The sequence below is a fragment of the Ciconia boyciana genome, chromosome 9 (assembly GCF_034638445.1).
Source record: "Ciconia boyciana chromosome 9, ASM3463844v1, whole genome shotgun sequence".
Lineage (NCBI taxonomy): Eukaryota > Metazoa > Chordata > Aves > Ciconiiformes > Ciconiidae > Ciconia > Ciconia boyciana.
In genome coordinates this window covers 31,468,614-31,494,544 of record NC_132942.1, presented here as the reverse complement: position 1 = coordinate 31,494,544, position 25,931 = coordinate 31,468,614, and the positions used below count along the sequence as shown (strand labels likewise).

The 25,931-nt window shown below is 34.1% G+C and overlaps 1 protein-coding gene across 3 annotated transcripts in view; it reads left to right on the top strand.

The window, feature by feature from the left end:
- Positions 1 to 25,931, top strand: part of PHKB (phosphorylase kinase regulatory subunit beta) — an 87,862-nt gene that overhangs the window by 17,639 nt on the left and 44,292 nt on the right. For all 3 annotated transcript variants that reach the window (XM_072871828.1, XM_072871829.1, XM_072871830.1), the window contains 8 exons: positions 253 to 360; positions 2,393 to 2,473; positions 6,061 to 6,176; positions 13,592 to 13,655; positions 18,815 to 18,910; positions 20,601 to 20,798; positions 21,487 to 21,544; positions 25,173 to 25,250. In XM_072871828.1, the coding sequence (XP_072727929.1) occupies positions 253 to 360; positions 2,393 to 2,473; positions 6,061 to 6,176; positions 13,592 to 13,655; positions 18,815 to 18,910; positions 20,601 to 20,798; positions 21,487 to 21,544; positions 25,173 to 25,250 (799 nt within the window). The remainder of the gene's footprint in view (positions 1 to 252; positions 361 to 2,392; positions 2,474 to 6,060; positions 6,177 to 13,591; positions 13,656 to 18,814; positions 18,911 to 20,600; positions 20,799 to 21,486; positions 21,545 to 25,172; positions 25,251 to 25,931) is intronic.

The following is a 25,931-nucleotide window of genomic DNA, read 5'->3' as shown; positions in this document are numbered from 1 at the left end:
ATTACAGATTTTTTTTTTCTACCAGACCCAAAGAGATTAGACAGATGGGTTGAATATTTTTATTCTTTAAGTATATGTATACTTTAAGTATATATGAAATAGTTTCTGATAAGTTTCTAAGTTTTTAAGTTTTACACAGTGGTCATGTCAAGAAATTTTGAAGTACCTGATTTAGATAGTGAATTTGTGGTTGCCAAAGATACTGAAAGTATTGACTTTGATTTTATGTTTTGCCTTTCAATTCACCTTTAGGTTCAGCAATTTAAGCAAGATCCCAAACCATCTGAATGTCTTCATTCTGTTTTCAGTGCACATACTGGAGATGAGGTCTTCTCCCATAAGGAATATGGTCACCTTCAGGTAAAATATGCATGTGCATGTAAATGAAAGTTTGGATTATTTTAAATAATGTTATTGTTGTATTGATTCTTTCATGATGCAGCTGTCTGTTTAGGTTTGTGTTAGATGTGTTGTTAAAATTGAGATTAAAAATTGAGAAATAAAAGAAAAGAAAAATTGAGAAATAAAATTGAGATTCCTTCTGCATCTTTTGCTGAAGAAGATGGACTGTTTTGAATTATAACTCAGTGGTATGTTTTGGTCAGAAGGTACTGAAATAACTGTGGGATTTGTGGAGGTAGATGGGTGTTTGTTTATTAAGTTCCTATTTTTTGAGACCAACAGATGGCTGTCAATAAATAATCCTGGCAAAAAAATGTTGAAGTAGTCAGTGAAGTGAAAGATTTAGCATAATCTTACATTGAATATTTTAATTTTTATTAACATTCCCAGCTTAATTTTCCATAAGTCTGAGCAATTTTCATTCATAGTAAAGATTTAATGTACACTGTCAACAGGTTTGTCTAGTCACAAATTTGTTGTTCACTGTTTTGTGTAGTGGTTTCTAGTCAGAGTAATTACATAATTGATAGTTTTATTGTCTTTCCTTTTCCAAAGTGTTGATATACTCTTTCTTTTTTTTTTTTTTTTTCCTTTCTCTTTACCTTCAGGTCATTTTTTGCAGTCATGACCTTGTTCTTTTGCATTCCATGACTCTGTGTACTCTTTTTAGTTCAGAAATTGCTAGTGAAATTATTCAGAAGTGACAGTAGGTTGATAATTATTTAATTTCATGGTGACAACATCACTTAAATAGTTTGTAGAGTAAATGTGTTGGATTCAGGAAATGTATGAGAAAAAAAATTTCTGGAGTTATCGTACGTTAGCATTTTGGACTCTATGTGAAGCCTCCTGAATGTGTACATCTTTAATCTACAGGAGGAGACAATAATTTTGTGACCTAGGGAGCACTGTTTGATAGTTCAAAGTCTCTGGTTTTTGTGGTGACTCAACCCTTCCCATAAACATGAATGCACATTCCCTTCTGTCATCAGCAAATCCCAAAGAATAGAGGGTTTTCAGCTCTATGTAGACAACAGAAAACAGAGTGACTGAGGTGGTTCTGTTGGGAAGAATGGAATGTATTATGTAGCTGGTCTGCCATTATTGCTGTACCTGGTGCTTTTCAGATTGTATTAAGAAACTGGAGTCAGTGGTCTTTAAATCTTTTGGAATTTTTAGAATTTGTACCTTATTCTTAATCTGCTGTGTTTCAGATAAGGATCCAATTTTTTGTTCTAGATGGTTTCTCTAGATGTCACTGAGATTGTGGTTTTATAGCTCATTGAAGCAAGTTACTGTGATAAACTTATTTTCTCTATTGAAGTTGTACACATTCTCAATTATACTAGAATTCTCTGTAACAAAAGCAGTTTTCTTTGATTTATTAATAAATTCACATTATGATGCTCAGCCGTACAGCTGCTGAAGGTAATTACTGTTAATAATAAATGCTATGTACAGCTACAAAAGAAAACAGTTTTTCACAAATATAATCATATCTGAATGTTGTAATTATACTTCTGTCAGATGATAATGCTAAAATTCCAGTTAGGAATAAAGTGATTTGCTTTTTAGATGTGCTGTGTACTATTCAATATGCTACTTGCCTTCTTGGTGCTCTGCTTGGTAATAAATTGTCATATATGTAAACGTGAAACAGCTCGTGACTAAGGTGATTGCCTATGGGTCAAAGCAGTATGCCTAAGCAAAGCATTTTAATATCATAGTTTCAAATAATTTAAAAAATGATACTGCAGCAGAAGTTGTAGAGGACAATGCTTGTTTGTGGCATTTCTTCCTATTGATTGTTTCCACATCATTACATCTAGGATATTGGTATATTAGGATAATATTTTTGAAGAACCAAAACTATCTTATAGTGGGACCATCTTTGTTAGTGAGTAATATCACATTTTGCTTGTTTATGTTTATTGGAGTCAAATAAACATGAAGTTAATTATAGTTTCTTTTCTGTCTTTAATTACTTCAGATAAATGCTGTGTCATTATTTCTCCTCTATTTGGTTGAGATGATCTCTTCGGGGCTGCAGATTATCTACAACACAGATGAGGTACAAACCAATTTCTGATGTTAAAACACATGCTGTATTAATTTTTTTTCTTTTTTTTTTTCTTAGTTTTATTTAATTACCAACTGTAAAATAATTGTTCTGGAAATACACTGCAGATACTCTCCACTTTTAATGGAAGTCTGAAAAGATAAATGGAATGAATGGATAGTGAAATAAATTAATACCTAATAAAGTGTTAGATATGCAAGGAGTGAATGTAACATGACATTGAAAACTTTTCTAGTTCCCTGCTATTTCTAAAAGGTACAAGGTCAAGAATTAGATGGTCTGTTAGGACAGTTAACTTCTAGTTATGTTGTTCTCACTTTTCACCTTATTTCAAACTGTCAGTCAGTGCATGCTGTCCACTGGAATTTCAACATAATAAATAATAGGGTTAATTTTCTGGAAAGCTGAAGGACTTTCTTCAAATACATATGAACCTATGGGTGTTAAGTTTTACTGTATATTTAATTGAAAATAACATGATTTTATATTGTGGTAAGAGATGTTTGTAAGATTGTTAACTGTTCTGTAAATAAGATAATAATAGCCACCATGGCCTTGACTTGAGGACGAGTCATGTCAGGACAACCTGCTGTACTGCTCTGAAATGAGGTTATGTTTTGAGACAGGAACGGAAAGCACAGAATTTTTTTTTTTCCAATTTTCTTAATCTGGATTTGTTTAAATTTACTCTGGTCTGTTTAATAGTCACTGATGTATTGCCTTAAAAAGCTTAAATGCACTTATAGTACTACCATTTTAAAAAAGGGACATTTTTCCAGTAATAGTGTATTTGCATTGTATTTCTAAAACGTACATCTTCATTAATGTTTTTCTTTAGATAATGAGAAAACTAAGTGATGCAACTTGTCTCCTTTCTTGCTTAGTTAGATCATATGATAGGTCTATATTATTTTCTCTGAATTGCCTTTAGATCTGTGAGGAGGCAAATGTATATAATTATGTATTTACTTAGCTTGACTTACAATTCATATTATACTCCAGATGTTTGCATTTAATTACAGAATCTGCAGAAAAAGTGCATGTGTATAGACTCTCCAGTCAGTGGATATTCTCCACTTCAATGTCAGGATGTAGTTTTCACTGCAACCGTACCCTAGAAATCTGTGGACGATGGAGACTTATACTAAGATTATCTTACCGCAGACCTGTACATTCTGTTAGTCTCTGTATAGCTTCAACAATTGAATATATTCTCAGGTCTTATTAATGCCACATAATTATGTTATTTCCAAGTTTTACTGTGTGTCTAGATAATATTCAGCATAGTGGCATTGGCAGCACTGTGGTTGTGGCAATTTGCTACCCAAACATCAAGCTGGATATTTCTTTCCAATGATATCATTGCACAATGTATTTAGTTTCTTTCCTTTCATAGAGAGAGGGTTTTAAACCAGTGCTAGCACAGTGGAAGGTGCTGGCAGATGGTTGATATTTGGCAAGCTGTCTGCGTGAATATGTTTGTACACAGAACTCTTGGCTTAGGAGGTAGTCATTGTATACTAGGCTGCTTGATGTCAGGCATGGCAGCTGTCAATGAGTTACCCTCTAGTTGCATCTGTTCGCAGTTGAAAAATTAATTTAATCGCATCTTTGCATCCCTAACAAAGAGAACAGTATACGATTGTGCAAGTGAATGAATTTGACAGCAGTTATCTACACATAAAACAGAGTAACACAAGTATTTGCAGTCATCCATGCTGTATGTGTATTCTTTATTACACCTTGCTCTCCACGTGCTTGACTTCTGGATAAATAAGCTTAGCACACTATACCACACACTATAGTGTGTATAGTATAACACTATAGTATTATACTATAACACACTATAAGTACTTTAGCATTGATTTGGTTAGAACATTTACATGCCCATGATATGAATGATTGTTCTCTGAAGATTTTGGTTTGCAACCAGTTATCTGCTGCCTTTTTTCTGTAAATCTGCTATTTGGAAACCCTTAGTTTCATAGAATATCTGTAACTGACCTTTTTTCTCATGTTCTGAACATCATCACCAGCAGAAAGTCATCGGTAAGGTTATATGTTTCTATGTGGTGCTCTTTGCTCCTTCATTTAGCTAATGCATCTAAATTTCAGTTAACAATAGAAATAGGAGAACCCACACTCTTAATCACTGGGTGTTCTAGCTTTGTTCAGAGAAAGTTCATTTTAATACAACCAAATGCTAAATTACAGGGATGAATAACACCGGGCACATCTAAAGAATGGGACAGTCTGTTTCCTTGAAAGTACTAGCTATGAAAAGATTTAGCGTACAGATCGTTCTACATGAGCACCCCATAGCAAAATTTTAGCAGAGACATAGATAGAGAGACAAGTAAGTATAGAATTATATATATCACTGGTGGACTGGTATTAGCATGAAGAGTGTATCTGACAGTAACTTTTTTTTAAGATTGAAAGAAAAATGAAGAGAAAAAGACAAAACTGAGATATGCAAGTAAATTAAAATGGAAGCAAATACCTTTCAGTAAGAGGTTTGGTTTTTATCTCATAGCTTCTTAAAAAAAAAAAAATCACTCAACTGTAGTAAAGTGGATCCCCCTCTGTAGTTCCCCAATATGGTTGCATTTATAGCCATTGCAATATTCTCTTTTCCCACAGAATCCCCTAGAATAATTTGGATGGGAGGGGATGAAATCCTTGCTTTGGTGGATGAACCAGTGTAAAACTTGTGTTTGTGGTTAAATTTCCTGTAAGTTCTAATCTCTGGACTCTTTGAGCTGAACTGTAAAATTTATTATCAATTTAACTTTTCTACAATCAAGCAACTCCAAATGTCTCTTTCAACAGTGTAAATGAGGAAAAAGTATCTGCTTAAGTAAGTCCCCAGCTATAGTTAAACACCCTTAAAATACCTTTAAATACCTTAGTATCCAGTTGAAACATGTTGATCCAAGAGGAGATTTTACTTATAATAAATTGGTTCAGAGTTTTATTTGTGTTTATAAAGGACTTTGTTTGAATCTGCTTAAGTATGTATTATTTGGAGATAATACAATAAAACTTTGGCATGTCAGTTCTCTTAAAATGAATTAAGAAACAGCACCCAGATTTCTGTGTCCTAATCTTGTTGGATTTAATTTCTTTTGCTCTCTGATTTTATTTTTAGGATAAATCTTTTTTAAAAGATACAAATACCACCTTTTTGGAGCTCTTCAAATATGTGTCTTGAATATGAAATAATTTTTATCCCTGGCTTTGTAGGAACTTTTGCATAAATCGCATCATCACCTAATTTGGGACAGATTAAAATCTGGTTTTAAAGAGAATATCTGAATTTGGGAACATCATTCTCTGGTAAAAAAAAAAAAGGTGGAAGGCACAATTATGATGGCTGAGGAAAAACAACTTTGTCTTTTTGAAAAAATGAACAAAAGAAAATATGCTTTCATTTTCCTCAGTCACTTTTCTTTCTCTCTTTCTTTCTCTCTTTCTTTCTCTCTTTCTTTCTCTCTTTCTTTCTCTCTTTCTTTCTCTCTTTCTTTCTCTCTTTCTTTCTCTCTTTCTTTCTCTCTTTCTTTCTCTCTTTCCTATAGGTGTCCTTCATTCAGAATCTTGTGTTTTGCGTGGAGAGAGCCTATCGTGTACCAGATTTTGGTGTCTGGGAAAGAGGAAGTAAATACAACAATGGCAGTACAGAGCTGCATTCAAGGTAGGTGAGCAAATGTAGCTCTTCCAGTCAAAGCAAGTAAATGTGATATGAATAAAAAGAATTCATGGGGTGAGTTAAAAATAATAATGCATTAAAATACTGGTTGAACTAAATTAAGCTTCTCTGAAGACTAAGAGATGTATTTTGGGAAAGCGTGAAGCATAATTTCGTCATCATATGCATGCTGAAATAACCACATAGATGCTTAGCTATTTGAGTATTTAAATTCTAATAATTATGTGCAGCTGTATGCATATAATTCTGAAAATTGTGTTCAGAACAGTTCAGACTCTTGAGGCACATGCATTAGATTGGATTCACAAAAATGTTTAGGAATATCCTGATTTAAGAAGGTGTTGAATCATGAGTCTAGATTTTCTCATCTCCACCATGCTGGGAGGAAGATGCTGGGCACTGTGGAGGATTGCCTAGTGCACAAGTTCTTTTCCAGGTTCTTCAGATGCTACAAGTGACTGGGCGTTCTGACCCCTGTCCTGTGAGACAGTTAGGAATGTTCTTAACATTTTAGTATTAGAGTGGTTCAGTTCACTTCAGTGGAATTGCTAACATGCTGTCTATCTCGAAGGATCAAATATGTAATCTGACAGCTTGCTTTTCCTAGCGTTACTATTGTTTTATTCACTTTTTGACTTCTGAGGTCTTATTAATAATAAAAATGGCTATAGCTTGGATATATTAGTATTTTTTAAATATCGTTGATCATCATAATTATCATGGGCTTGCAAATAATACACGTGTTTCTTCCAGTCTTCGATGTTGCCAAATGAATGTGTTCACATTTCAGAATGAAATAATTTTTCTTAGTTCACATACAGGCATGTATTTTAAGCTATAGATATAACTACATGTCATTGCAGCAAAACAATTAATTTAGGTATGTTTTTTTCAGGGCTTTTGTAGAGCTTTAGTACCAGTATGAGAACTGAAAACTCCAAGTTGTTATTATATAATCTGCTTTATTAGTTTGTTGGGTTTATTTTTTCCTCCTATGTCTGTAAAATTGTCCAATGCCAGATCACATGAGCGTTCACTTAGAGAATCATATATGTCCTTCTGCATCTCACCTTGTGCAAATTTGCAAAAGGAACACTGAAACTCGTGTGTCTCCTGTTGTTTGCAGCATTCTGGTTATTCAGTATGTGAATTTCCTCCAGGGAAAACTGAACATCTTTTAACCAGATGGAAACGGGCATGTTGTCTTGTCTTAATCTAGACTGACATTTATAGGTTGGTTTTTCTAAGGGTGAAGTTTTATGAGATGGACTGAGCCAATCTAACAGATCATTGAGCTGGCACAAAAGGAAGTACAGAGCTTGGTCCTAATTCAAGAAGTAGGCTTTGGTCATCAGAAACAGATATTGCCCCTATTTATCTTTCCTTGTGTGCATGTTGATACTCTGCTTCACTGTAGGAAGCCAGTAGACAATTTCCCTTGTTCTCATAAATCATAAATAATGGAAGAGGAACATGCATCAAAACATGTATTTAGATATTATTGAGGAAAGCCCTGGGTACACTAAAATATTCTCTAGACTTTCTTATGCTCCTATTGTAGTGTATCTACCTAAGAGAGCTCTAAAAAAATAAGAAAAAAAAAATCAAGAAGTGATTATAACTAATCAGGGCGAGTCACAAATGATGTATGTCTTTCTTCAGTGATTACGGACTCCAAACCAGTCACTTAAGTTTCAGTATTAAGTATGCTGTACTCCTGGCACTTGAAACTCACACTGTGAGTCCACATACAGTGTGTGTTTGCTTTCAGAATTAGAAGTTAATTCTTGTCTTTTATTGAAAGAGGCTTTCTTTTTGAAGAAGATATATACTATGAAGTCCATGAATAATAACTGCAAATTATGGCCTGTGTTACAAGATGCAGATATTTTAAGTCTTTACACAGTCTTCGTATTCTATCTTAGTACAGTTCAAAACACTTCTAATAAATGATAAATCACAAAACACTCTGTGGACCAGGTCTTCATTGATGTATGCAAATTGATGTCTTTTACTGGTTCAAAGGCAAGATTTGTAACAGCTTTTATTATAGCGTGAACCCCTTCCCATACGGCTGAACTTCTGAAAAATTAATTTGTCCTGTAACCATTAGATCAAGCTGTTCTCCAGGCATCTGCTGAGTACCTCTGCAAAATGTCTTTGACATTTCCCATATGTACTGTGAGAATAATGAAGTTGCCAAAGTGCAGTGTCTTCGTATTCCAAATCTAAGACTGTAGAGCCTCGATCTTGCTTTTCTCTGTAGCGTAGGTATTATATTGCTATAGTGCTTTCCTTCCTTGTTCTATTTTGTTTTGTCTAGTTACAAAATTACCATTATTGTTGTGGGATTGTTTTTTGTTCTGTTGTGTGGGATTTTTTTAACATCCCTTGTGGTGTTTGATGTTCCAGTTGAACTGCACAGTTCTTGAATGGAGGCAAGAAACTGTGAATGGCAGGAGGATTAAGGCTATATATGCTTTAAGGTGTGTTTTGATCAGCAGTTGCTAGGAATATGCAAATTTTAGTGTTTGCCCTCAGGTATTTTACTGAGAGGGTAAATCTAACAATTCAAAGTTACTGGTAATTAGGAATAATGTTGTGAATTTACTAACGCTTTTTTAGCAAGCTGGAAGTATAATTTTTCTAGGTTAGTCTCAGCTTCCCTTGCCCCAGATGTGGATTGAGGTCAAATGTTGCCCAGCTTGCACCATGACTGCAAGACTGCTCTTGATAATCCATGGCAAATCATAATAATTGGTGGCTGCAGTAAGGTCTATAAATTGCACCTGGGGAGGTTCAGTATAGACATTAAGAAGAAATCTTTTCACGTGAAGCGCAGTGAAACACCAGAGCAGGATACTGAAAAGAAGTTATGGAATCTCCATCGTTGGAGGTTTTTGAGACTTGTCTAGGTGAGGTTATGGTTTACTTGAATCGGTCTTGGTTATTATATCTGGCTCCAAGTGAGATTTCACGTTGGACTAGTTGAGTTCTATGTGTCCCTTCCAACGAATGACTTCATGATCCTGTATAATTTTCAGAGGAATATTTGAAGAGGGTTTGGGTTAGGCTTTGTTTTGGAGCCATCTCCAAGTAAGCATCTTTTTCTCTGGGAATACAGTCCATCAGGTTAACGCAGCATGTTCATAGTGGGTTGCTGAGTGGAGGAAGGAACATATTTATTAAAAAATGTTTTGCCTTTAATTCATACTGTTAAAACAGTCCATTTTTTTCCATTATTAAATTGTAGAGTATGAAGAATGTATTTTCTGTAGAAAGATATGAGCATAATGTTTATTATAGAACCTCTTTTCTAATTTGCCCAACAGGCAAATTAGGCATTTAAAACAGGAAGGAATGAAACAAGTGTCTGAGGTGTGATCATAGTTCTGAAGTGGGTTATGTTGTGTGATTGTTCAGTCTTTTGAAGACATCCTTGATACTACAGCTTTTCTCAGACTTTTTTTTTTTTTTAAGGAACTTCCTCCTGTCAGTTACCCATGAAACTTTAGTAATCTATGTAGTACTTGTGTGTACTTGCACTTGACAGAGCAGAACTTAGTTAACCTAATCAGCTTTCTCTTATTGAACCAATTAGAATTAAATCCCATGAGTACTATTTCTTGCAATGTTTCAGAAAGAAAGGTGGAGGTTTATAAACCTGTTGGTAAAAGTTAAAAAGAATGATAGAGTCTGAAATCAGTGTCTAAAGTACTTCTAGTATTAGAACCAACCCAGGTAAAACAGTACTTAAAGTAAACACATTCTATAACTCTGCACTGTTTTTTTTAAATTTTTTTTCAATATTTTCTGTGTAATCATAGTTGGCTCCCATCTTTAAAATATGGATTAGTTAGTAAACATTTGAAATTTGATATTTTACATGAATAAATCATTTTATTTACAGTAAGGTAAAAACTTTGCTCTTATCCTAAAATGCCGCGTGCAGTATAGAAGAATTAATGTTAAAGCACAGTCCCTGTTTGCAGTTTTCTGACAATTGGGTTGCTGTAAGTAGTTTGGGCCGGATAGCGCAGTTGTTTGTCAGACTATCACAACTCCTCTTACACAGAAGTTGGGGATTACTAGTGACTATTGTGCTGGTTGTGGCTGGGGTAGAGTTAATTTTCTTCATAGTAGCTAGTATGGGGCTATGTTTTGGATTGGTGCTGAAAACAGTGTTGATAACACAGGGATGTTTTCGTTCCTGCTGAGCAGTGCTTGCACAGAGTCAAGGCCTCTTCTGCTCCTCACCCCACCCCACCAGCGAGTGGGCTGGGGGTGCACAAGAAGCTGTGAGGGGACATGGCTGGGACAGCTGACCCCAACTGCCCAAAGGGCTATTCCAGACCATACGGCGTCATGCTCAGCATAGAAAGCTGGGGGAAGAAGAAGGAAGGGGGGGGACATTTGGAGTGCTGGTGTTTGTCTTCCCAAGTAACCGTTACGCGTGCTGGAGCCCTGCTTTCCTGGAGATGGCTGAACTCCTGCCTGCCGATGGGAAGGAGTGAATGAATTCCTTGCTTTGCTTGCGTGTGTGGCTTTTGCTTTCCCTATTAAACTGTCTTTATGTCAACCCTCGAGTTTTCTCACTTTTACTCTTCTGACTCTCCCCCATCCCAGTGAGGGGCGAGTGAGCGAGCAGCTGTGTGGGGCTCAGTTGCTGGCTGGGGTTAAACCACGGCAATTATTTTCTGAATATTTTTTCCAACTTGGTGTTTATTCATTAATTATTTTTATAAACAAAATATCTAGGGCTGTCCTGTTCAGAAAGTACATATTCCTTACTGTCGTTAATTGTACTGTTTACTGCAAGTGGAGTGCAACCCTTAGACTCTTAAGGATGCTTTAATTTTTCATAATCATGACTATCTCTCTGTCAGCGTTGTTCTCATGTTGTCTGGGCACATGGATCCTCTGATAAACTATTTTTTTTCATTCCTTGTTTGGCAGTACTGCATAATTTTTATCTGAAATGAAAGATGGCAAGAAAAAGGAAAGTGTGGTTGGCCAAGTGGATAATCAGGTTTAGAGAAAAAAGGATATAAACTTTTAACTCCTTTTTTGTCCTTTTTTTAAAAGAAAGTATTTCAAGGAATTACTGTGCTAATAAATAAACTGTTAATTGGTATATTCTGTTTTCCCCAGACTTTTCCCAGTTCTTAAAACTTCAGACCTTTCAAGCATTGATATATAGCACTGTAGATGTTTAAGAGAGTTCTTTTTTTGTTTTGGGGGTTTTTTTCTTGGTTTTTTTTTTTTGTGTGTGTGTGTTTAGTTTGGTTTTGTTTTTCTCCAAATTTGCATATTGTGCCCAGTTGGAAGAAACACGATATCTGCATCGAAATGGTTGTTAGCTGAGGACAGTGTCAACAAGTTCCTCCCCCTTATAGGGAAAGGCTTTATGGAAAGATGAACCTTTCAGTTCTTTCCACTGATTTTTATCTTGCTAAGATTGGAGGCTTTCTTCCTGCAGTGTTGATCTATGTCCTCGTACTATGTTCTGTCACTTCTGTTTACCCTTACGGTCTTTTTTAAACTCTGAATCTTTTGTCATGTCAGCCTGATTAATTCTGCTCTTTCCTTTTTCAATCTTTTGCTGTATGTCTTCAGATTTGTTAACTTTTAAAGATAACAAGGTAGACATCTATACTTTCCTGCTGTGTGTTATTCCTGTTATTCTGCTGTCTTCCTTTTCTACTGTCTCATTTATTGTCGTTTTTTGACGAAAAATATTTCAAATTAATTGTAAGATACTTGTAAAGCAGAGCTCCTATCTAAAGGAATGGACAGTTAGGGAGAAAGATGAAACTTGATTCTGAAGGAGGAGCTTCAAAACCGGGACAGACATTTAGGGATAGCACATGGGGTGTCAATGAAGGCAATAAATCACTGTTGTAGTTTAAATAGAAATGAAGCAGAGACAGATAAAGATGCATTGATCAGAGGCACTGTAGTTAAGTGGAGACAAAGGCATAATTTACAGTTTTAGTTTTATGAATAAAGTTGGAAGAATTACACTAGGCTTTGTTTTGCAGGATGCTCTGAATCTGTTTTACCAGATAGCCCAAGAGAATGTAAAAGGTGTTTGCTTTATTAGCTAGACTTCTGTAGTATTTCTAGTTCCTATACTTTTATGTCACCACTTAGTAAGCAGTCCAAAGTCTTTTCCCTACTTTGAATGCTTGTATTCAATAGTAGAACTGTCAGAAACCTGGTAGCGTTATATATTATGTTTTTAAACTCTAGTGCTGTTGGGAACTAGCTTGTTTAATATTCTACTTTTTGATGCCCTGTGACCTTAACATCTAGAATTTTGGAATGAATGTGCAAAAATTCAGCATTTTACGTGTATGTTAATGCTTTAGCTCTTTATTGCAGTTGAGTGGACGGATGTGAAGTTGGCCTATCTATAATTATGTATTCTTTAAAACAATATTTCATAATTCTGTCATACTTCAAATTTCATATAAACCTGTCAAATGCATGTAGAGTTCTATTAGCTTATCTTGAGCTTTTATTTTTAAAAAAAATCAAGAGTGTGTGTGTGCATTGGTGCATTGAGAGGGAATGCTTGATCTCTTTTTTTTTTTTTTTTTAAATAATCACAAGGAAAGGCTAAGACTACATTTTTTAAAATGAAACAGCCTTGTAAAAGTTTTCTTGTATATATCTATATGTAGTGTATAATTTTCATAATCAGTAATAAATTATATTTTAGTATATAATTTGCTTTAAAAATTATATAATGATTAGTGATTTTAGTAGATACGACTAGTGCTTAATATCTTTAAACATGAACTTGCTAACTTGAAAGCTTGTTGGTAGTATTTCTGGGTCTTGTTTTCTTTGTGATGGATACTAGTCGTGAAGTAAGTGAAATAAAAGACCTTTCACTATATGGCTGACATCAGAAAATCCTCCTTTTCTGAATCCAGATTGATGAGTTCTTTTATTATATCGAAAGCTAGTCAGAAATCAATCTTTTATACTTTAATGCTTGAGAGCTGGGTTGAAAAATGGTGCTGAAGTAAATCCTCTGTTAATACACTATTAGCAAGACCTTGAAATACATAATGCCAGATGTCTAGTAGCAAGGTGAGAGCAGCAGTGCTTTTTCCAGATGGTCTCTGACATTTGAGGATAAATAAAAATGCTGAGAAGTATTAAAAAAAAACCCCCAAAACCCAAAAAAATCCCCAAAAAACAAACAAACAAAAATCCACCACCAAACAACCCCAAATTTGCTGCATCGTCATTTTATTAACATAAAGGCTAACCACAAAATTCAAATCAAGAAGAGATCATAGCTCTGAAAGCTGTCAAACATGTTAAGTTTTAGTCTGGGCTTGAATTATGATACCTGTTTTTTTGTTGTTGTTTTGTTTTTTCCTCAGCTCCGTGGGGCTGGCAAAAGCAGCTTTAGAAGCAATTAATGGCTTCAATCTCTTTGGAAATCAGGTAATAAAAATGTTTGTTTTCTCTCCTTTTTTTTAGCAGTAATGATTTACACTGTGGATCAGAGGATATTTAGAAATATCTAGCACAGTTTGTTAGATTCCAGCTTTAATAAAAGTTAGTTTGCAAACTGATTGCTCCTGTTTCAGGTACAGAATTTGTCTGATAAAATCATTAGTGCCCTTACTATCAAGAATTACTTTTTTTCTTAAAAAAAACCCTAAAATGATTGCAACTTATTCCGAAAAAGGACTTGGTTGCCAAAAAGGTTTTTCTTTCAGAATTTTATCTGTTGATCATAACACAGTATACCTCTACATACAAGCATTACCTTACTTCTGTCTTCTTCCTTCATGTGACTTTTGATCAAGACTTTAAACAAGCTATTTGTACATAACCCCACTGTTTTATTGGTTTTTCATTTCAATATGTTGCACAGTGGTAAAACGTTTTCTTTTCCCATCCTTTTACATGGCTTGGATGAATTAAGAAAGCAAGCCTTTTCTTAGATTTTTCTCTCTGACTTGCATTCCCCTTCTATGCGCACCTTTTTTTAGGTGTTACACCTGCAGTAGTCTATAGCTAAAATAAAAGAATGCTCTTCCAAATTAATGGTCTAGAAAATTTACAAATGGAAGAGATACGTCATTGTCAAGCTATTGGTGTTATTAATGAAAGGAAATGAAGGGTAGGAGTGCAGCTAAAAAGAAAGTTGGGATAGCATGAAGTGTGTGTAGAAATACTTATAAGACTTGTTGGTGAGTTTTGTCTATAAGTTGTGTGGAAGGGAGGATAGGTTGGTCAAGCCACAGAGCGGTGAGCTTAGTACACTATGTAAAGCTTTCCATATTGCACTGTTTTCTTGAAGCTTTCCTCCTTTTTGACTTGTAACTGATGGACCTTGCTCACATGCCCAAATGTCTGTGTTTCATGAGAAGTAAACATTAATCAATGAAACATGCTTTATCTCTTCTTAGGGTTGAGTAACATTCAAACCTTGGTTTAAAGAAATTACATGCGTTTACATGAGTAGCTTAGTTTTATACTTACATATTTTTTTCTGCAGTTAAGCAGTATATGATCCTTTTGAGTTTTAATAGTTTTATATTGGGACCTTGACTTGAAGTACTATTTGTATAGTTTTTGAGTAGTTTCTGTATATTCTTGCTGGCTTCAAGATAGGATTTTTTTCTCTTTCTGTAATACCTGTGCTCTCTTTTTGTCTTGTAAGTCAGACGGAGCTGACTTTCAGATTGTGATATTTGTCTGTTCCAAATATTCATCTTTAAGAAACTTGGTTAAATGCACTGGTTTGCCATAAAGAGAATAGTACAAAGGACAGAAGATATAAATGGGAAATGGTGAATAAGGGGAGTTTTCAGGTGGTCTTTGTGTGAGCTAATGCGTATAAGCTAGGTCAGCTGTAAAAGTGTGACTGGGAGACAGTCCAAATTACGTTCCAAGTTCCTTCCTGTACTGCTTGATTTATTGAAACATTCTTAGTTATTTGCGTCTCCATTTTTTGTATTGATAAAATGGAAGGTATGGATTGGAACAGTCACATAAAATAACTATTAGCACTATTGGACAAAAAGTTCTTCCTTATAGTTTATTCACATAAAAACAACTGTTAAACTAAACTAAACTAAAATAAAATAGCATGAGCTATTCACATGCCTGGGATGAAAAATATAAGTTACAATTTGTTTTAAATAGTGAGCAACTGACATAGAAGTACGATCTATTAAACAATCTTATCTATTGATGAAAAGCTATACCTTACTATTATTAGACCCTTCTTTGTCTTATGGCATAAAACAGGAGATCCTCCTAAACAAGGATTTCTGACTCTATAGACTTAGGCATCCATTACATTTTTTGTGGATATCTATTCATGGTGGGTTTTTTTGTTTGTGGGGGGGGTTTTGTGGTTTTTGGGGTTTTTTGCATCTATATATTTGTAGTAGCACTGTAGTACAGTAGATTATTAGACATTATACCCACATTGTCAGTATTTCAGAAAAAACATTTATCTACAATCTTTACCTTCCCAAGTCTTGAGCACCAGGAAATGCATCTGCTGGGTTTTTTTCAAATGTTTTTTTACTGAATTCTGAAATGGATGAATAAATTGCTGAAGCAAAACCAGTTTTAAATGCTTTCAGAGTTTATTTCCAAGATACTTAGCATAAACAGAAACCATTTTGACCTTCAGTCTGCAGCAGTTTGCCTTTGTGCTTAGCTCCAGCTGTGTTCCAATAGCTTTGGGAAATCCTGCTGAGCCCCTCAAGAGGAACTTGTTTGCACCTGCAACTACACTAGTGCAACCTGCATAAATCATTGCTGGGGACAACAGACTGCTCAGCCTTGCCATGCAGATTTTTCCACTCACACTGTGGATGCTGGAAGAGACTAATAAATAATATGTAGTATTGTAGCTGTGGTCTCACACATGCATGTGGGTTATATATCTTTGAGTATATCGTGATAGGGCAGTTTCCCTGTGCATTCATGGATCCACCCAAGGAAGACAAAATAACTGTAACTTATTGTTGATATTCACATTAAACTGTTCCTTCCCTCCCTCCCCAAATTCTAGAAAACATTAAAGAAGAATGTATTTCTGTAGGAAATCATACTACTTTCTGTTCTGTAACAAAGCACTGCTTAACTGATACTCAAATAATTTTAATGCTTCCTTTGCTATCCTTTCGAGGTGCCAGATACAATAAAGAACAATTATGAATTTAAAAATGATTGGCTTTCTGTTTAATCTGAATTTTACATGCTTTAATGTAAAAAGGAGTTAATTAATGATTTTTAAATGCTGTTCATTTTCATCTCCATCATACCAGAAGTATTTCATAAAAAGTGGGTGTTATAAGCATAAAAATGTAGTCAAGCTGTAATCCTAACATTCCCTTAGTAAAAGATTTATTTACACATTGAGAAGAGAATTTTTAATGTAACGGATAAATAAGCTATTTAGTTTCTCATTATTTTCCTTTATATGCTATGCTAAATTTCTTAAATTTATTCCCAATGTGTGGTATATCTCTGAAACAATAGTTATAAATCTATATGAAGTAGTTAGTATGTATGACATAAGAATTCTGTTATAATCCTTAACTGTGCATTGTTTGTAGCGAGATCCTGAAATCATTGTATTGACTTAAGTTCTGCTGAAGTTTGTGTGGAAGAACTGTAAAAGTGGGCCCGATTTTTTTTTTTTTTTTTTTTTGTACATTTAGGATGCAGTGTGAACTGATTGCTTTTCAGTTTATGTTTTTACTTAATCACTTTAGAATTGTCACTACTGAAAGTACTGTAACTTATTTTATCTTTTTGTGGCGTGATATGGTTAACCCAAACCTCTGGTTTTAGAGTATCACAGCGTATAAATAGCTTAGAATTTGTATCATTAATGTAAGAATTCCATTGTAGCTACAATACCTTTTAGAAAAAATTATGTATCAGCAAAAAAATTACATAAGAGGATGTGCATTTACTGGCAATGTGAGTTAATGAACTAATGAATTAAGTGCACGGTGCATGCATGTATGCACTAAAATGGGACTGCTAGCAACAAGATGACCACCGTTTCAAGTTTGACCTAGTTATAGTATAATCAATTGTTTGTATATGAGCTACATGTCCTGTATTAGTTTGTGGAAAAAATTACATGTTAAAAAAAAAAATCAAGCCTTTGTAAGGTGTCCTTACTACAGAACTTTACAATCTTTAGAAGAGTAAAAATAGTTCATTTGTAAAACAAGATGCTTGTGGTTTTATGAAATGCAAATTAGTCTGCTTTTGAATCCCCAAAGAATCCTCACTGAAGCACAGATTTTGAAACGGCATGTTCACACGTGTAGACAGATTGTGTTCAGCATTTGTAGATGAATGTAGAGATTTGTGAATAATCAGAATCTGGATTAAGAAGAAAGTAGGAGAATAACAAATCATCAAAGTAAATGTGATTATGTACATTCTTATCTCAGCACTATTCAGTATATCTTGCTAGAATGATTAAGAGAACAGAGAGATTATTTTCCATGAGGACAGTAGAAAAACATGTTTTGTTTAGCCTAGCAAAGCAAAAGCTGAGTTATTTGTATGATAGCTATGTATAATTAGAGTGCAGGTAAAGAGTAAGTAAGAAAACAACACTGTTGTTTGGAAAGCCAAATGAATGGATGCTAGTACTAGCACAAAAAGAAGGTTGTTAGCTAGTTATGTAGAAACTTAGTTGGAAATTGAAGTTTTTAATAATTAGAGAGGGTGGGTTCTGGAACAATCTTCCTAAGAGAATAGTATACCAAACAAACTGACGGCTTTTTAGGAGAAATTTGGTGATTTATGAAAAATTATGGTATGGTATTTATGACAGTAACAGAATGAGTTCAGTATTGAATGTGTCTTCCAAGGGGATAGTGATACTGAGATTCATTATTGGTTACAACATATATGAAGATATCCATTCATTAACAAACTGCATTGCGTTTCCAAGAAATTGCCTACTGATGATGCTTTTAAATGCTGTTGATTCTGTTTAAACAGTATCTCAGCTATGAAAATTTTTCTGAGTGTTTCAGGAAGTATGAAAAAGCTGACAGAGAGATATAGTGTAAAATTACAGAATTTTACTAGGAAATGGGTTTTGCTAAGGAGTAGATGTTGATAACATAGACCTCACAATAGCTGAAAAGCAGGTCACTTTTATTTGCTATGGAAGTCCTTTTCCAAAGCAGTACCTCAGGTGAATATCCAATTATTTGTGTTCTGACTGACTTGTAATGAAATATTCAACATCACTATTTGGAATATTTCCTGCAGTCACAGGCAGGGACAACTACTTTTTTGTTTGTCCTTAATACAGTCATTGTTTTTCAAGAATTAATGGCAGAGTTCATAGCTTGAATGAATCATATAATTCATAATCACGAGTAGATAAAACCGTCTAATTTTGGCTATATTTGAATATGTTTGAAAATTCGAAATGCTTTCAACTTGACTTTGTGGTACATTTTCTGATTAAAATTACCAGCTACCAGACTAGTACGACACAACCTAAATAAAACAAAGAGCCAGGATATGGTTTCACCAGGATATGCTAACCTTTCTTCCCTTTCCCTGAAATAAATTTAATGTTCTGTTTACAGGGCTGCTCTTGGTCTGTTATATTTGTGGATTTTGATGCCCATAACCGTAACAGACAGACTCTCTGTTCATTGCTACCCCGAGAGTCAAGGTCTCATGTAAGTAATTAAATGAAATTCACCTCAACAGAGTGTGGAGAAAATAAATGAATATGAACATAATTCTTAGTTCTGTGATGGCCATTATGTTCTGCTTAATAAAGATAGGAATTTGCTGGGAAGATGTTAAATTTCTGCTTCTTAAATGTCACTGTGATGTAGTAGTTTCTCTGAGGTGGAATTACGATGGAGTTCTTTATTTTATGAGTATTTAGGTTAAAATGGTAGCCTGTTGGAAGCTTTCTAAACAATTTTAAGATAAAATTTAAAATAATAATGACCTGCAGTAACCTAAGTAGGGTTTGCAGTCTTGGTAATTGTCTTTCTTTTGACCTAGTTTCCACTACAGACTCAATGCCTGCATTTTTGAAACACTTTATTTTAGCTTTAATTCATTTTTTTGTCTAGAAAAGAAGCCTTTAAGGTTGGCTTTTTCTAACTTGCTGAATATGGAGGATTTCTTGTTATTATAAACTACTGTTACAAAAAAGTATTTCCTCAATGAGTAAATCTAAGTGACTAAAGTATAGATTAATTAAAAAAAAAATTATTTCAGTACTAGCATCAAAGGTAAATTTGGTTTTTGAAAATCAGTAATTTAAAATGAGTGATAATAGAGTTCTACTGCTTCTTTGTTCATTCTGGGATGTAATAGCATTTTTGTTCATGAAACAGACTATTAATCTTCAACATTAATAGTTTACTCATTGTGTAGAAGAATTATAGCAGAGTTGTAATACTGGGTAATTAAAATAAAAGGCACTGTCAGCTACTTTTTTTATAGTCTAATGGTCTTTTAGATTTCTTTTGCTCTTTATTATTTGCTGGAGACTTGAAATATTCCAACAGAATCTGTTTTCATAAGTTACTTGTGCTACAGAAGCAATCTTTCTGTGGTTTTTTTTTTTTCTTTTTATGGGTTCATGTCAATGATATTGGCAAAAATATGGTATTTTAAATGGTTGAATATCTTAGACACATCAGCAGAAAGGAATAACAAAACAGCATGTGACATAAGAATTATAACTTAAAACTACTTTTTTGAGTTTCTGCAAGCTTACCTGTAGTGGTGATGCACTAGTTAGTAATTTTTCTTGTGTTTTAAATTCATATTTGCGCATGGTTCTTGAGAAATGCTACTCGTCTTTTTTCCTGAAATTATTCCCTTATCACCTTAACTGTAAATCAGGTAGGCTTCTTTGTTACAGCTCCTGAAGAATGTTCCCGAAAAAGCTTTTCAGAAATGATGATTTAATCATAGTTACTTCTCAGCATTGCACCTTTATAAAATGTTTGTGATTCTTTTTGAGCGTAGAATACCCAAATGTTTGTGTTTCCTCCAGGAATAACCTGGAGGATATTTTTTGTTCCTAAACCCACAAAGTTCTAGAATGTATTCACTTATCCCTGCAGATTATCAACTTTAAAGTAGGTCACATTTTGAGTCAAATGAGTTCTCTTTTAAATCATATATCCAAATATTGGGTTTGTAGTTTATCCTTATACATCTTTAGAAGTCTTATTTTGCACACTATTTTAATATATTAGTACTATGATTTTGATAAAGATAAGATAATGTTCCAAATGTATATTTCACTTAGTAAGTTAAACAATCTTTGTTTGTGCATCAAACAATTGTCAAAGATCAAATTAAATTAGTACTGTGCTATTTCTCCCTCTCTTTCTACAGAATACTGATGCAGCGCTTTTGCCCTGCCTTAGTTATCCTGCATTTGCTTTGGATGATGAGGTTTTATTCAGTCAAACACTAGATAAAATTATTAGAAAATTGAAAGGAAAATATGGGTTTAAAAGATTTCTGAGAGACGGGTACAGAACAGCGCTGGAAGACAAAACACGACGTTATTATAAACCAGCAGAAATTAAGGTAAAGGAATACCTGCCCTATATAAGGACAAATTTTGGTTTTCTGAAATGTTTGGGCAGTACTTAAAAACAAAAATAAAAATCCCCCCCAGAAACCCCAAAAGAAAACAAAAATGGACACCCCCCCAGTATTGCAATTTGATTTGCACAGTGATTCCTAATTGCTTCAAGTGAAGGAGATGCATTTTGTAATTTGGCATGTGCAGTTTTGAGAGATTGCTAAGTCAGCAAGTTAGTCGTTGATTTGTTTTGTAATGAATGTGCTTCCATTTACATTTTGGGTACAGTTGATTTCACATAACAAATAAGGAAGTTATTTATCATTTTATTTAATTTCACAGCTGACTACAGTCTGAGTGTATAGAAAACAATTTTGCTTTTGACACAGTGTTTATCAGTAAAGGTTATCTAAATGAAAATTTACTTTTTTTTCTCCCCAATAGTTTCTCTGTGGAAATAAAACATAGAATATATAAATATTCTGCTTGAGAATGAGCCACAGCATGTGTAAAAGCACAGTTAAAGTGCCCATAGAATTAAGAAGCTGTAAGCTAAATGAAAAGCTGATGTAATAAAATGTTTTTGCATTCATGTTTCTTTTGTTGCTTTGAAATTATTCAATAGGGTATTCAAATACATTTCCTTAAACCAAAATGATGAAATGTCTGATTAATTTTTCTTCTTTTCAGCTTTTTGATGGCATTGAGTGTGAATTCCCTCTGTTTTTTATTTTCATGATAATTGATGGTAAGTACAGCTTTACATTCCTGTTCTTTAAAGGCATTAGAGAGATGAGCCCTTAGAGGAAAGATACAAAATGATTTTCCTGTCCTGCCAAAATAAACCATAATGCAGTTACACTAAATATCTCATTGAGAGTTCTGCCTCATGGGTTAAAAAAACCCCAAGCACCCACCCCCCCATATTTCAGCATTTTTAATGTGAACTCTTTTTAGAATATAACTCTATACAGGTTTTTTAAAAGCTTAAATCTGTGCCATTCAGTCCTGCATTGCCTTGTAAGCCTTAAACTTTCACAGATATCAGAACTTCGCATCAGCACATGAGAGAAAAGGAAGTAGGAGAGAGAACACATTGACAAACTGAATGTTGCAGCAGGTCTTTTCAAGATACTCTGTGGTAATTGAAATAGAATTCAGAAGAGAAGAAAGCAAACCAGAAAAGGCGTAGTTTCTCTTTGAAATGCCTGTGCTTCCTGGCCACATTTTTCCACGTAGGCAGTTAGTCTGATTTAAAAAAACAGAACAAAAAACCCCAACAACAACAACAACAAAAATACCACTATGTGGACCTTGTCTTGAAGATAGGAGACATACCAAAAAAGTTCATGGAATGATTTCATGATGGAAGCTAAAACTCATATAGAACAAAAGTCTGAATAAGAAAATGAGTAAGGGTTACAGCCATCAAAAAGATTTGTAAATGGATGAAAATCTGGCCATCTGTTTTTTTCCCTTTAGTGTGTGGAATAGTTGGCAAATAAAGATGGTGAGGGACGTAGAAATCTGCTATCTGCCTAGACTCCTCTGTGGCCACCCACAGATTAAAATATTTTGTTTGAAGGTGTAATAAGGTTTCACAATTGATTTTTCTAAAGGAATGCTTGACATTTTTCAAAGAGTGATGCCCAAAACAGAGGAGAGAGGCACTGACATTTAATGCTGCCTACTTGCAGTTTTGGGAAGAACAAAAAAGATAATCATCTTTAACTGAAGTTAGCAGAAGAATAAAGCAAGCATTTTACTCTTCTTGTATTACAAAGAAAAAGTACAAAATACATATTTTGCACATACTGTCTCTGTCTTTTTTCCTCTCTGACGATTTCATCAAATAGAACAATTCTATTAGTAGATTTTGTGCACATATCTCCAAATCCACAAGCTTCCTTAATGCAAAATTTGAAGCGTAATCAGAGTAACTTAAACTGCAAAAAGACAATTAAATAGGAGGAGGAGTAGATTACAGTTGAATGTCTTTATAATCAAAACGTTGAAAAAAACTTAACCTGTTACATTGTAAATACTGAGTCAGCTGAAAGCCTGTTTGCCCATCCAATACACTTGGAGAGCACAAGGGAAAGCCTTTTCAGCAAAGTATATTAAGCTACTGAATATCTAGGTAACTCCTGACGGCTGGATTTTGTTACCTGTATAAGAGTGGAACAGTGCTCCAGTAAAAAAGGAAGGAGAGAGTCCTGTAAATCATAGTCCATAATCCCTCAATTTTGTTCACATCAGCAAAATTTATTTCATTGTTTCCTTGTTCAAAGATTAGCAGAACATATTCAAGTAACTATATGTTTACTATATATTTACTTATATATTCTTTTGTAAGACAAACTAATTAGCTCATCAACTTTTCTATTTTGTCAATGACAGCTTTTTAGGATTTTTAAGACATGGAGAGTTAAGACAGTTCTAGCAAGTAGGTACTACTGAATTAGTTGTGCATTTTCTCGTAGTATTAGGAACGCTTTTATTCCTCATGGATGATGGTCATTATTACCCAACTGTTATCTTCACTAGATGATTCTTAATAGAAAAGTAACTGTATTATCACATAAATGCATCTTTTTATCCTCTACAGCGTCTGCCAATAAGACTAAATGACAAATAGTCAGAATACCATATTGCTCTTATGTCATGACTGTGCTCAAGTGTTTTGAAATAGTTCAGTGTGTCACTTAAGCACACCCTTTTTTGTGTGCAAACTTTCATTGCATTTGTTTCTCTTGGCAAGTGATTTTGTTTCCTGTATATATACACTTCAGAATGTTTGAAAATGTAATGAACAACACTTGTCAAGCTTTGGTTTTGGACAGAGGATTGAAGAGCCATGGAAAGAAAGAAACCTCTATACAGTAGTGAGACTCCAGCTTTCTACTGCACTCTGGCTTTTCAGTAGAATAACTTGTTGGGTATTCTTAAAATAACATAAAAGATAAGGTTTTTGTGATGTGTGTGTGTGTATATATATATATATATATAAACAAAAAACATATCTAAACTTTTCCTAATAAAGATGTTCTGGTGTATTTGTTCTCAGTGGGTGAGTTTGTGGTTTTCTTTTGTCTTATTTTTGCCTTTCAGAATTCACCCTTCTTAAGAATACAAAAAAGCTAATTTCCTAGTACTAATTTCCTAATTTCCTAGTACAAAAAGTACTAATTTCCTTTTGGGATTTTTCTCAAAAGGAAATTGTTTAGGACTCTTGGGGTAGTAGATGTGCATCTATAGCTGTGGGAAAGGATTGAACTAAATAAATCAATATGGCTATTTTTTGATAAGACATATTTGAATAGCATTTTTGAAAGCATTTTTACATTTCTGGTTGAATGTGGAGGATTATGGTAATTTTCTAGGATAAGGTAAGGAGGGAAACATTACAGCTATTTTTAATAATATGGAAGAATATGGTAATTGAAAAGGGAAACTATGGAAAGAAATGAGTGAAAGACCTACAATGAAAAGTTTTCGTCTAACTTGTTCCCGTTTAATTTTTAAAAATGTTCTATTTTAAAAAGTCAGTGTAACTTGTCAAGTTTATCCACGTTTTCCTTGATGAACAGCAATGCTTTTGGTATTTTTCATATATCTTTTCATGTAAGAACTTTTGATGAACTGAATGCTGGTCATGTTAATATTCATCAGATTCATTTTGGGATGGCTAAGTTCTGCTAGAAAAACATTTAAGCTACTGGTACTCTCAAATCTACCAATTTCTTCCCAAAAGCAGCATCATAGAGAGTTGACTGTTCTGTTTAATATCTCAAGGTTTTTCAGTAGTTCTGAACCTGTATAATATGAAGATAAAATACCTATATAACATCAATGTAAACATTCCATCTAAAAATCTTTGGAGGGGAATTTTTCAATTTATTACTTCAAATTCCTTTTGTATTTATTTATTGGGATTTCTAGGCAACTTGCTTCTAGATCAGTTTACAACTCTGTCCTAAAGATTTAGAACCAACCTGTTTGCCTCCATACTGGCACACAAGCTCTGCTTCTTCATTCTGCTATAATTAAGGAAGTTATTTACAGCTAGCTGGGCTGGTTGTCTGTGTCTAGTTCCTGAGCCTCTGTAAGTTCACACCTTTACTACCCTGTGTAACGTGCCATCGATTTCAGTTTAAGCTAATAAGAGAGTGGCTGATTCATGATCCCTGTGAGATTTAGCTGTAGCAGTAAGTGAGGATCTACAGTTTAGTCTTTTACTTTTCATGAACTATTTAGTGTGTAGGCACTACCCCATTGAAAAATAAACACTAGATTTTTTCTTCTTCTTCTTTTATGAACATTAAGTTCATAAGTTATTTCTTCCATTAATTCAATTATTGTTTCATTATTTTTAGGAGTTTTTAGAGGAAATCCTGCACAAGTAAAGGAGTATCAGGATCTTCTGGATCCTTTGCTTCAACATACATCTGAAGGTATGATCTGATAATCATTCTTCTAAAACACTGTAGCTTTTTATTTATCTGAAATTATTAAAATACTAACATCCCTACTAATGGATATTGCAGTCAGAGCAAAGGAGAAGTAACAATATCACTGTGTTTCCTGATGGCAAAACACTAATACTAAATAATCTCTTTCATGTAGATACATTGCATCATAAAGTGTGATAATAAAAGTAATGCTATCTGGAAAAACGCTACTGATATAAATGTAAGATTTACACTGTACCCCGTCATTCCTCCCCTCCTTCGCCTATGCTTCATTATTTACAAAGTTCACTTTGACTTTGCAGGAAAATATTAACTACCAACAGCCAGATTGTTTCAGTGTTTCACCTAGATACAGCTGAGAATGATTTGCATCGTTCATTGTCACTTAACTTCACAAGATTTAAAAAATAATTTGGTATATGCAATTGTTTCTAGCTTAGAGCAGTGAAAGTGGCAACATGTTAATTTCAATTAAAACATTCTCTTACTTAAATTGCGCTCTCCAGAATTTTGGTGGAACTGCAGACAAGGCTATTGATGGCCTACAGGCACATCCATCCAAAATTCAGTTAAAAAAAAAAAGGAAAAAGACCATAAGTTTGAGTGGGAGGAATAAAAATGGCCTGAGAACAGAACAAGCGTTCTGACAATCCAATACAATCT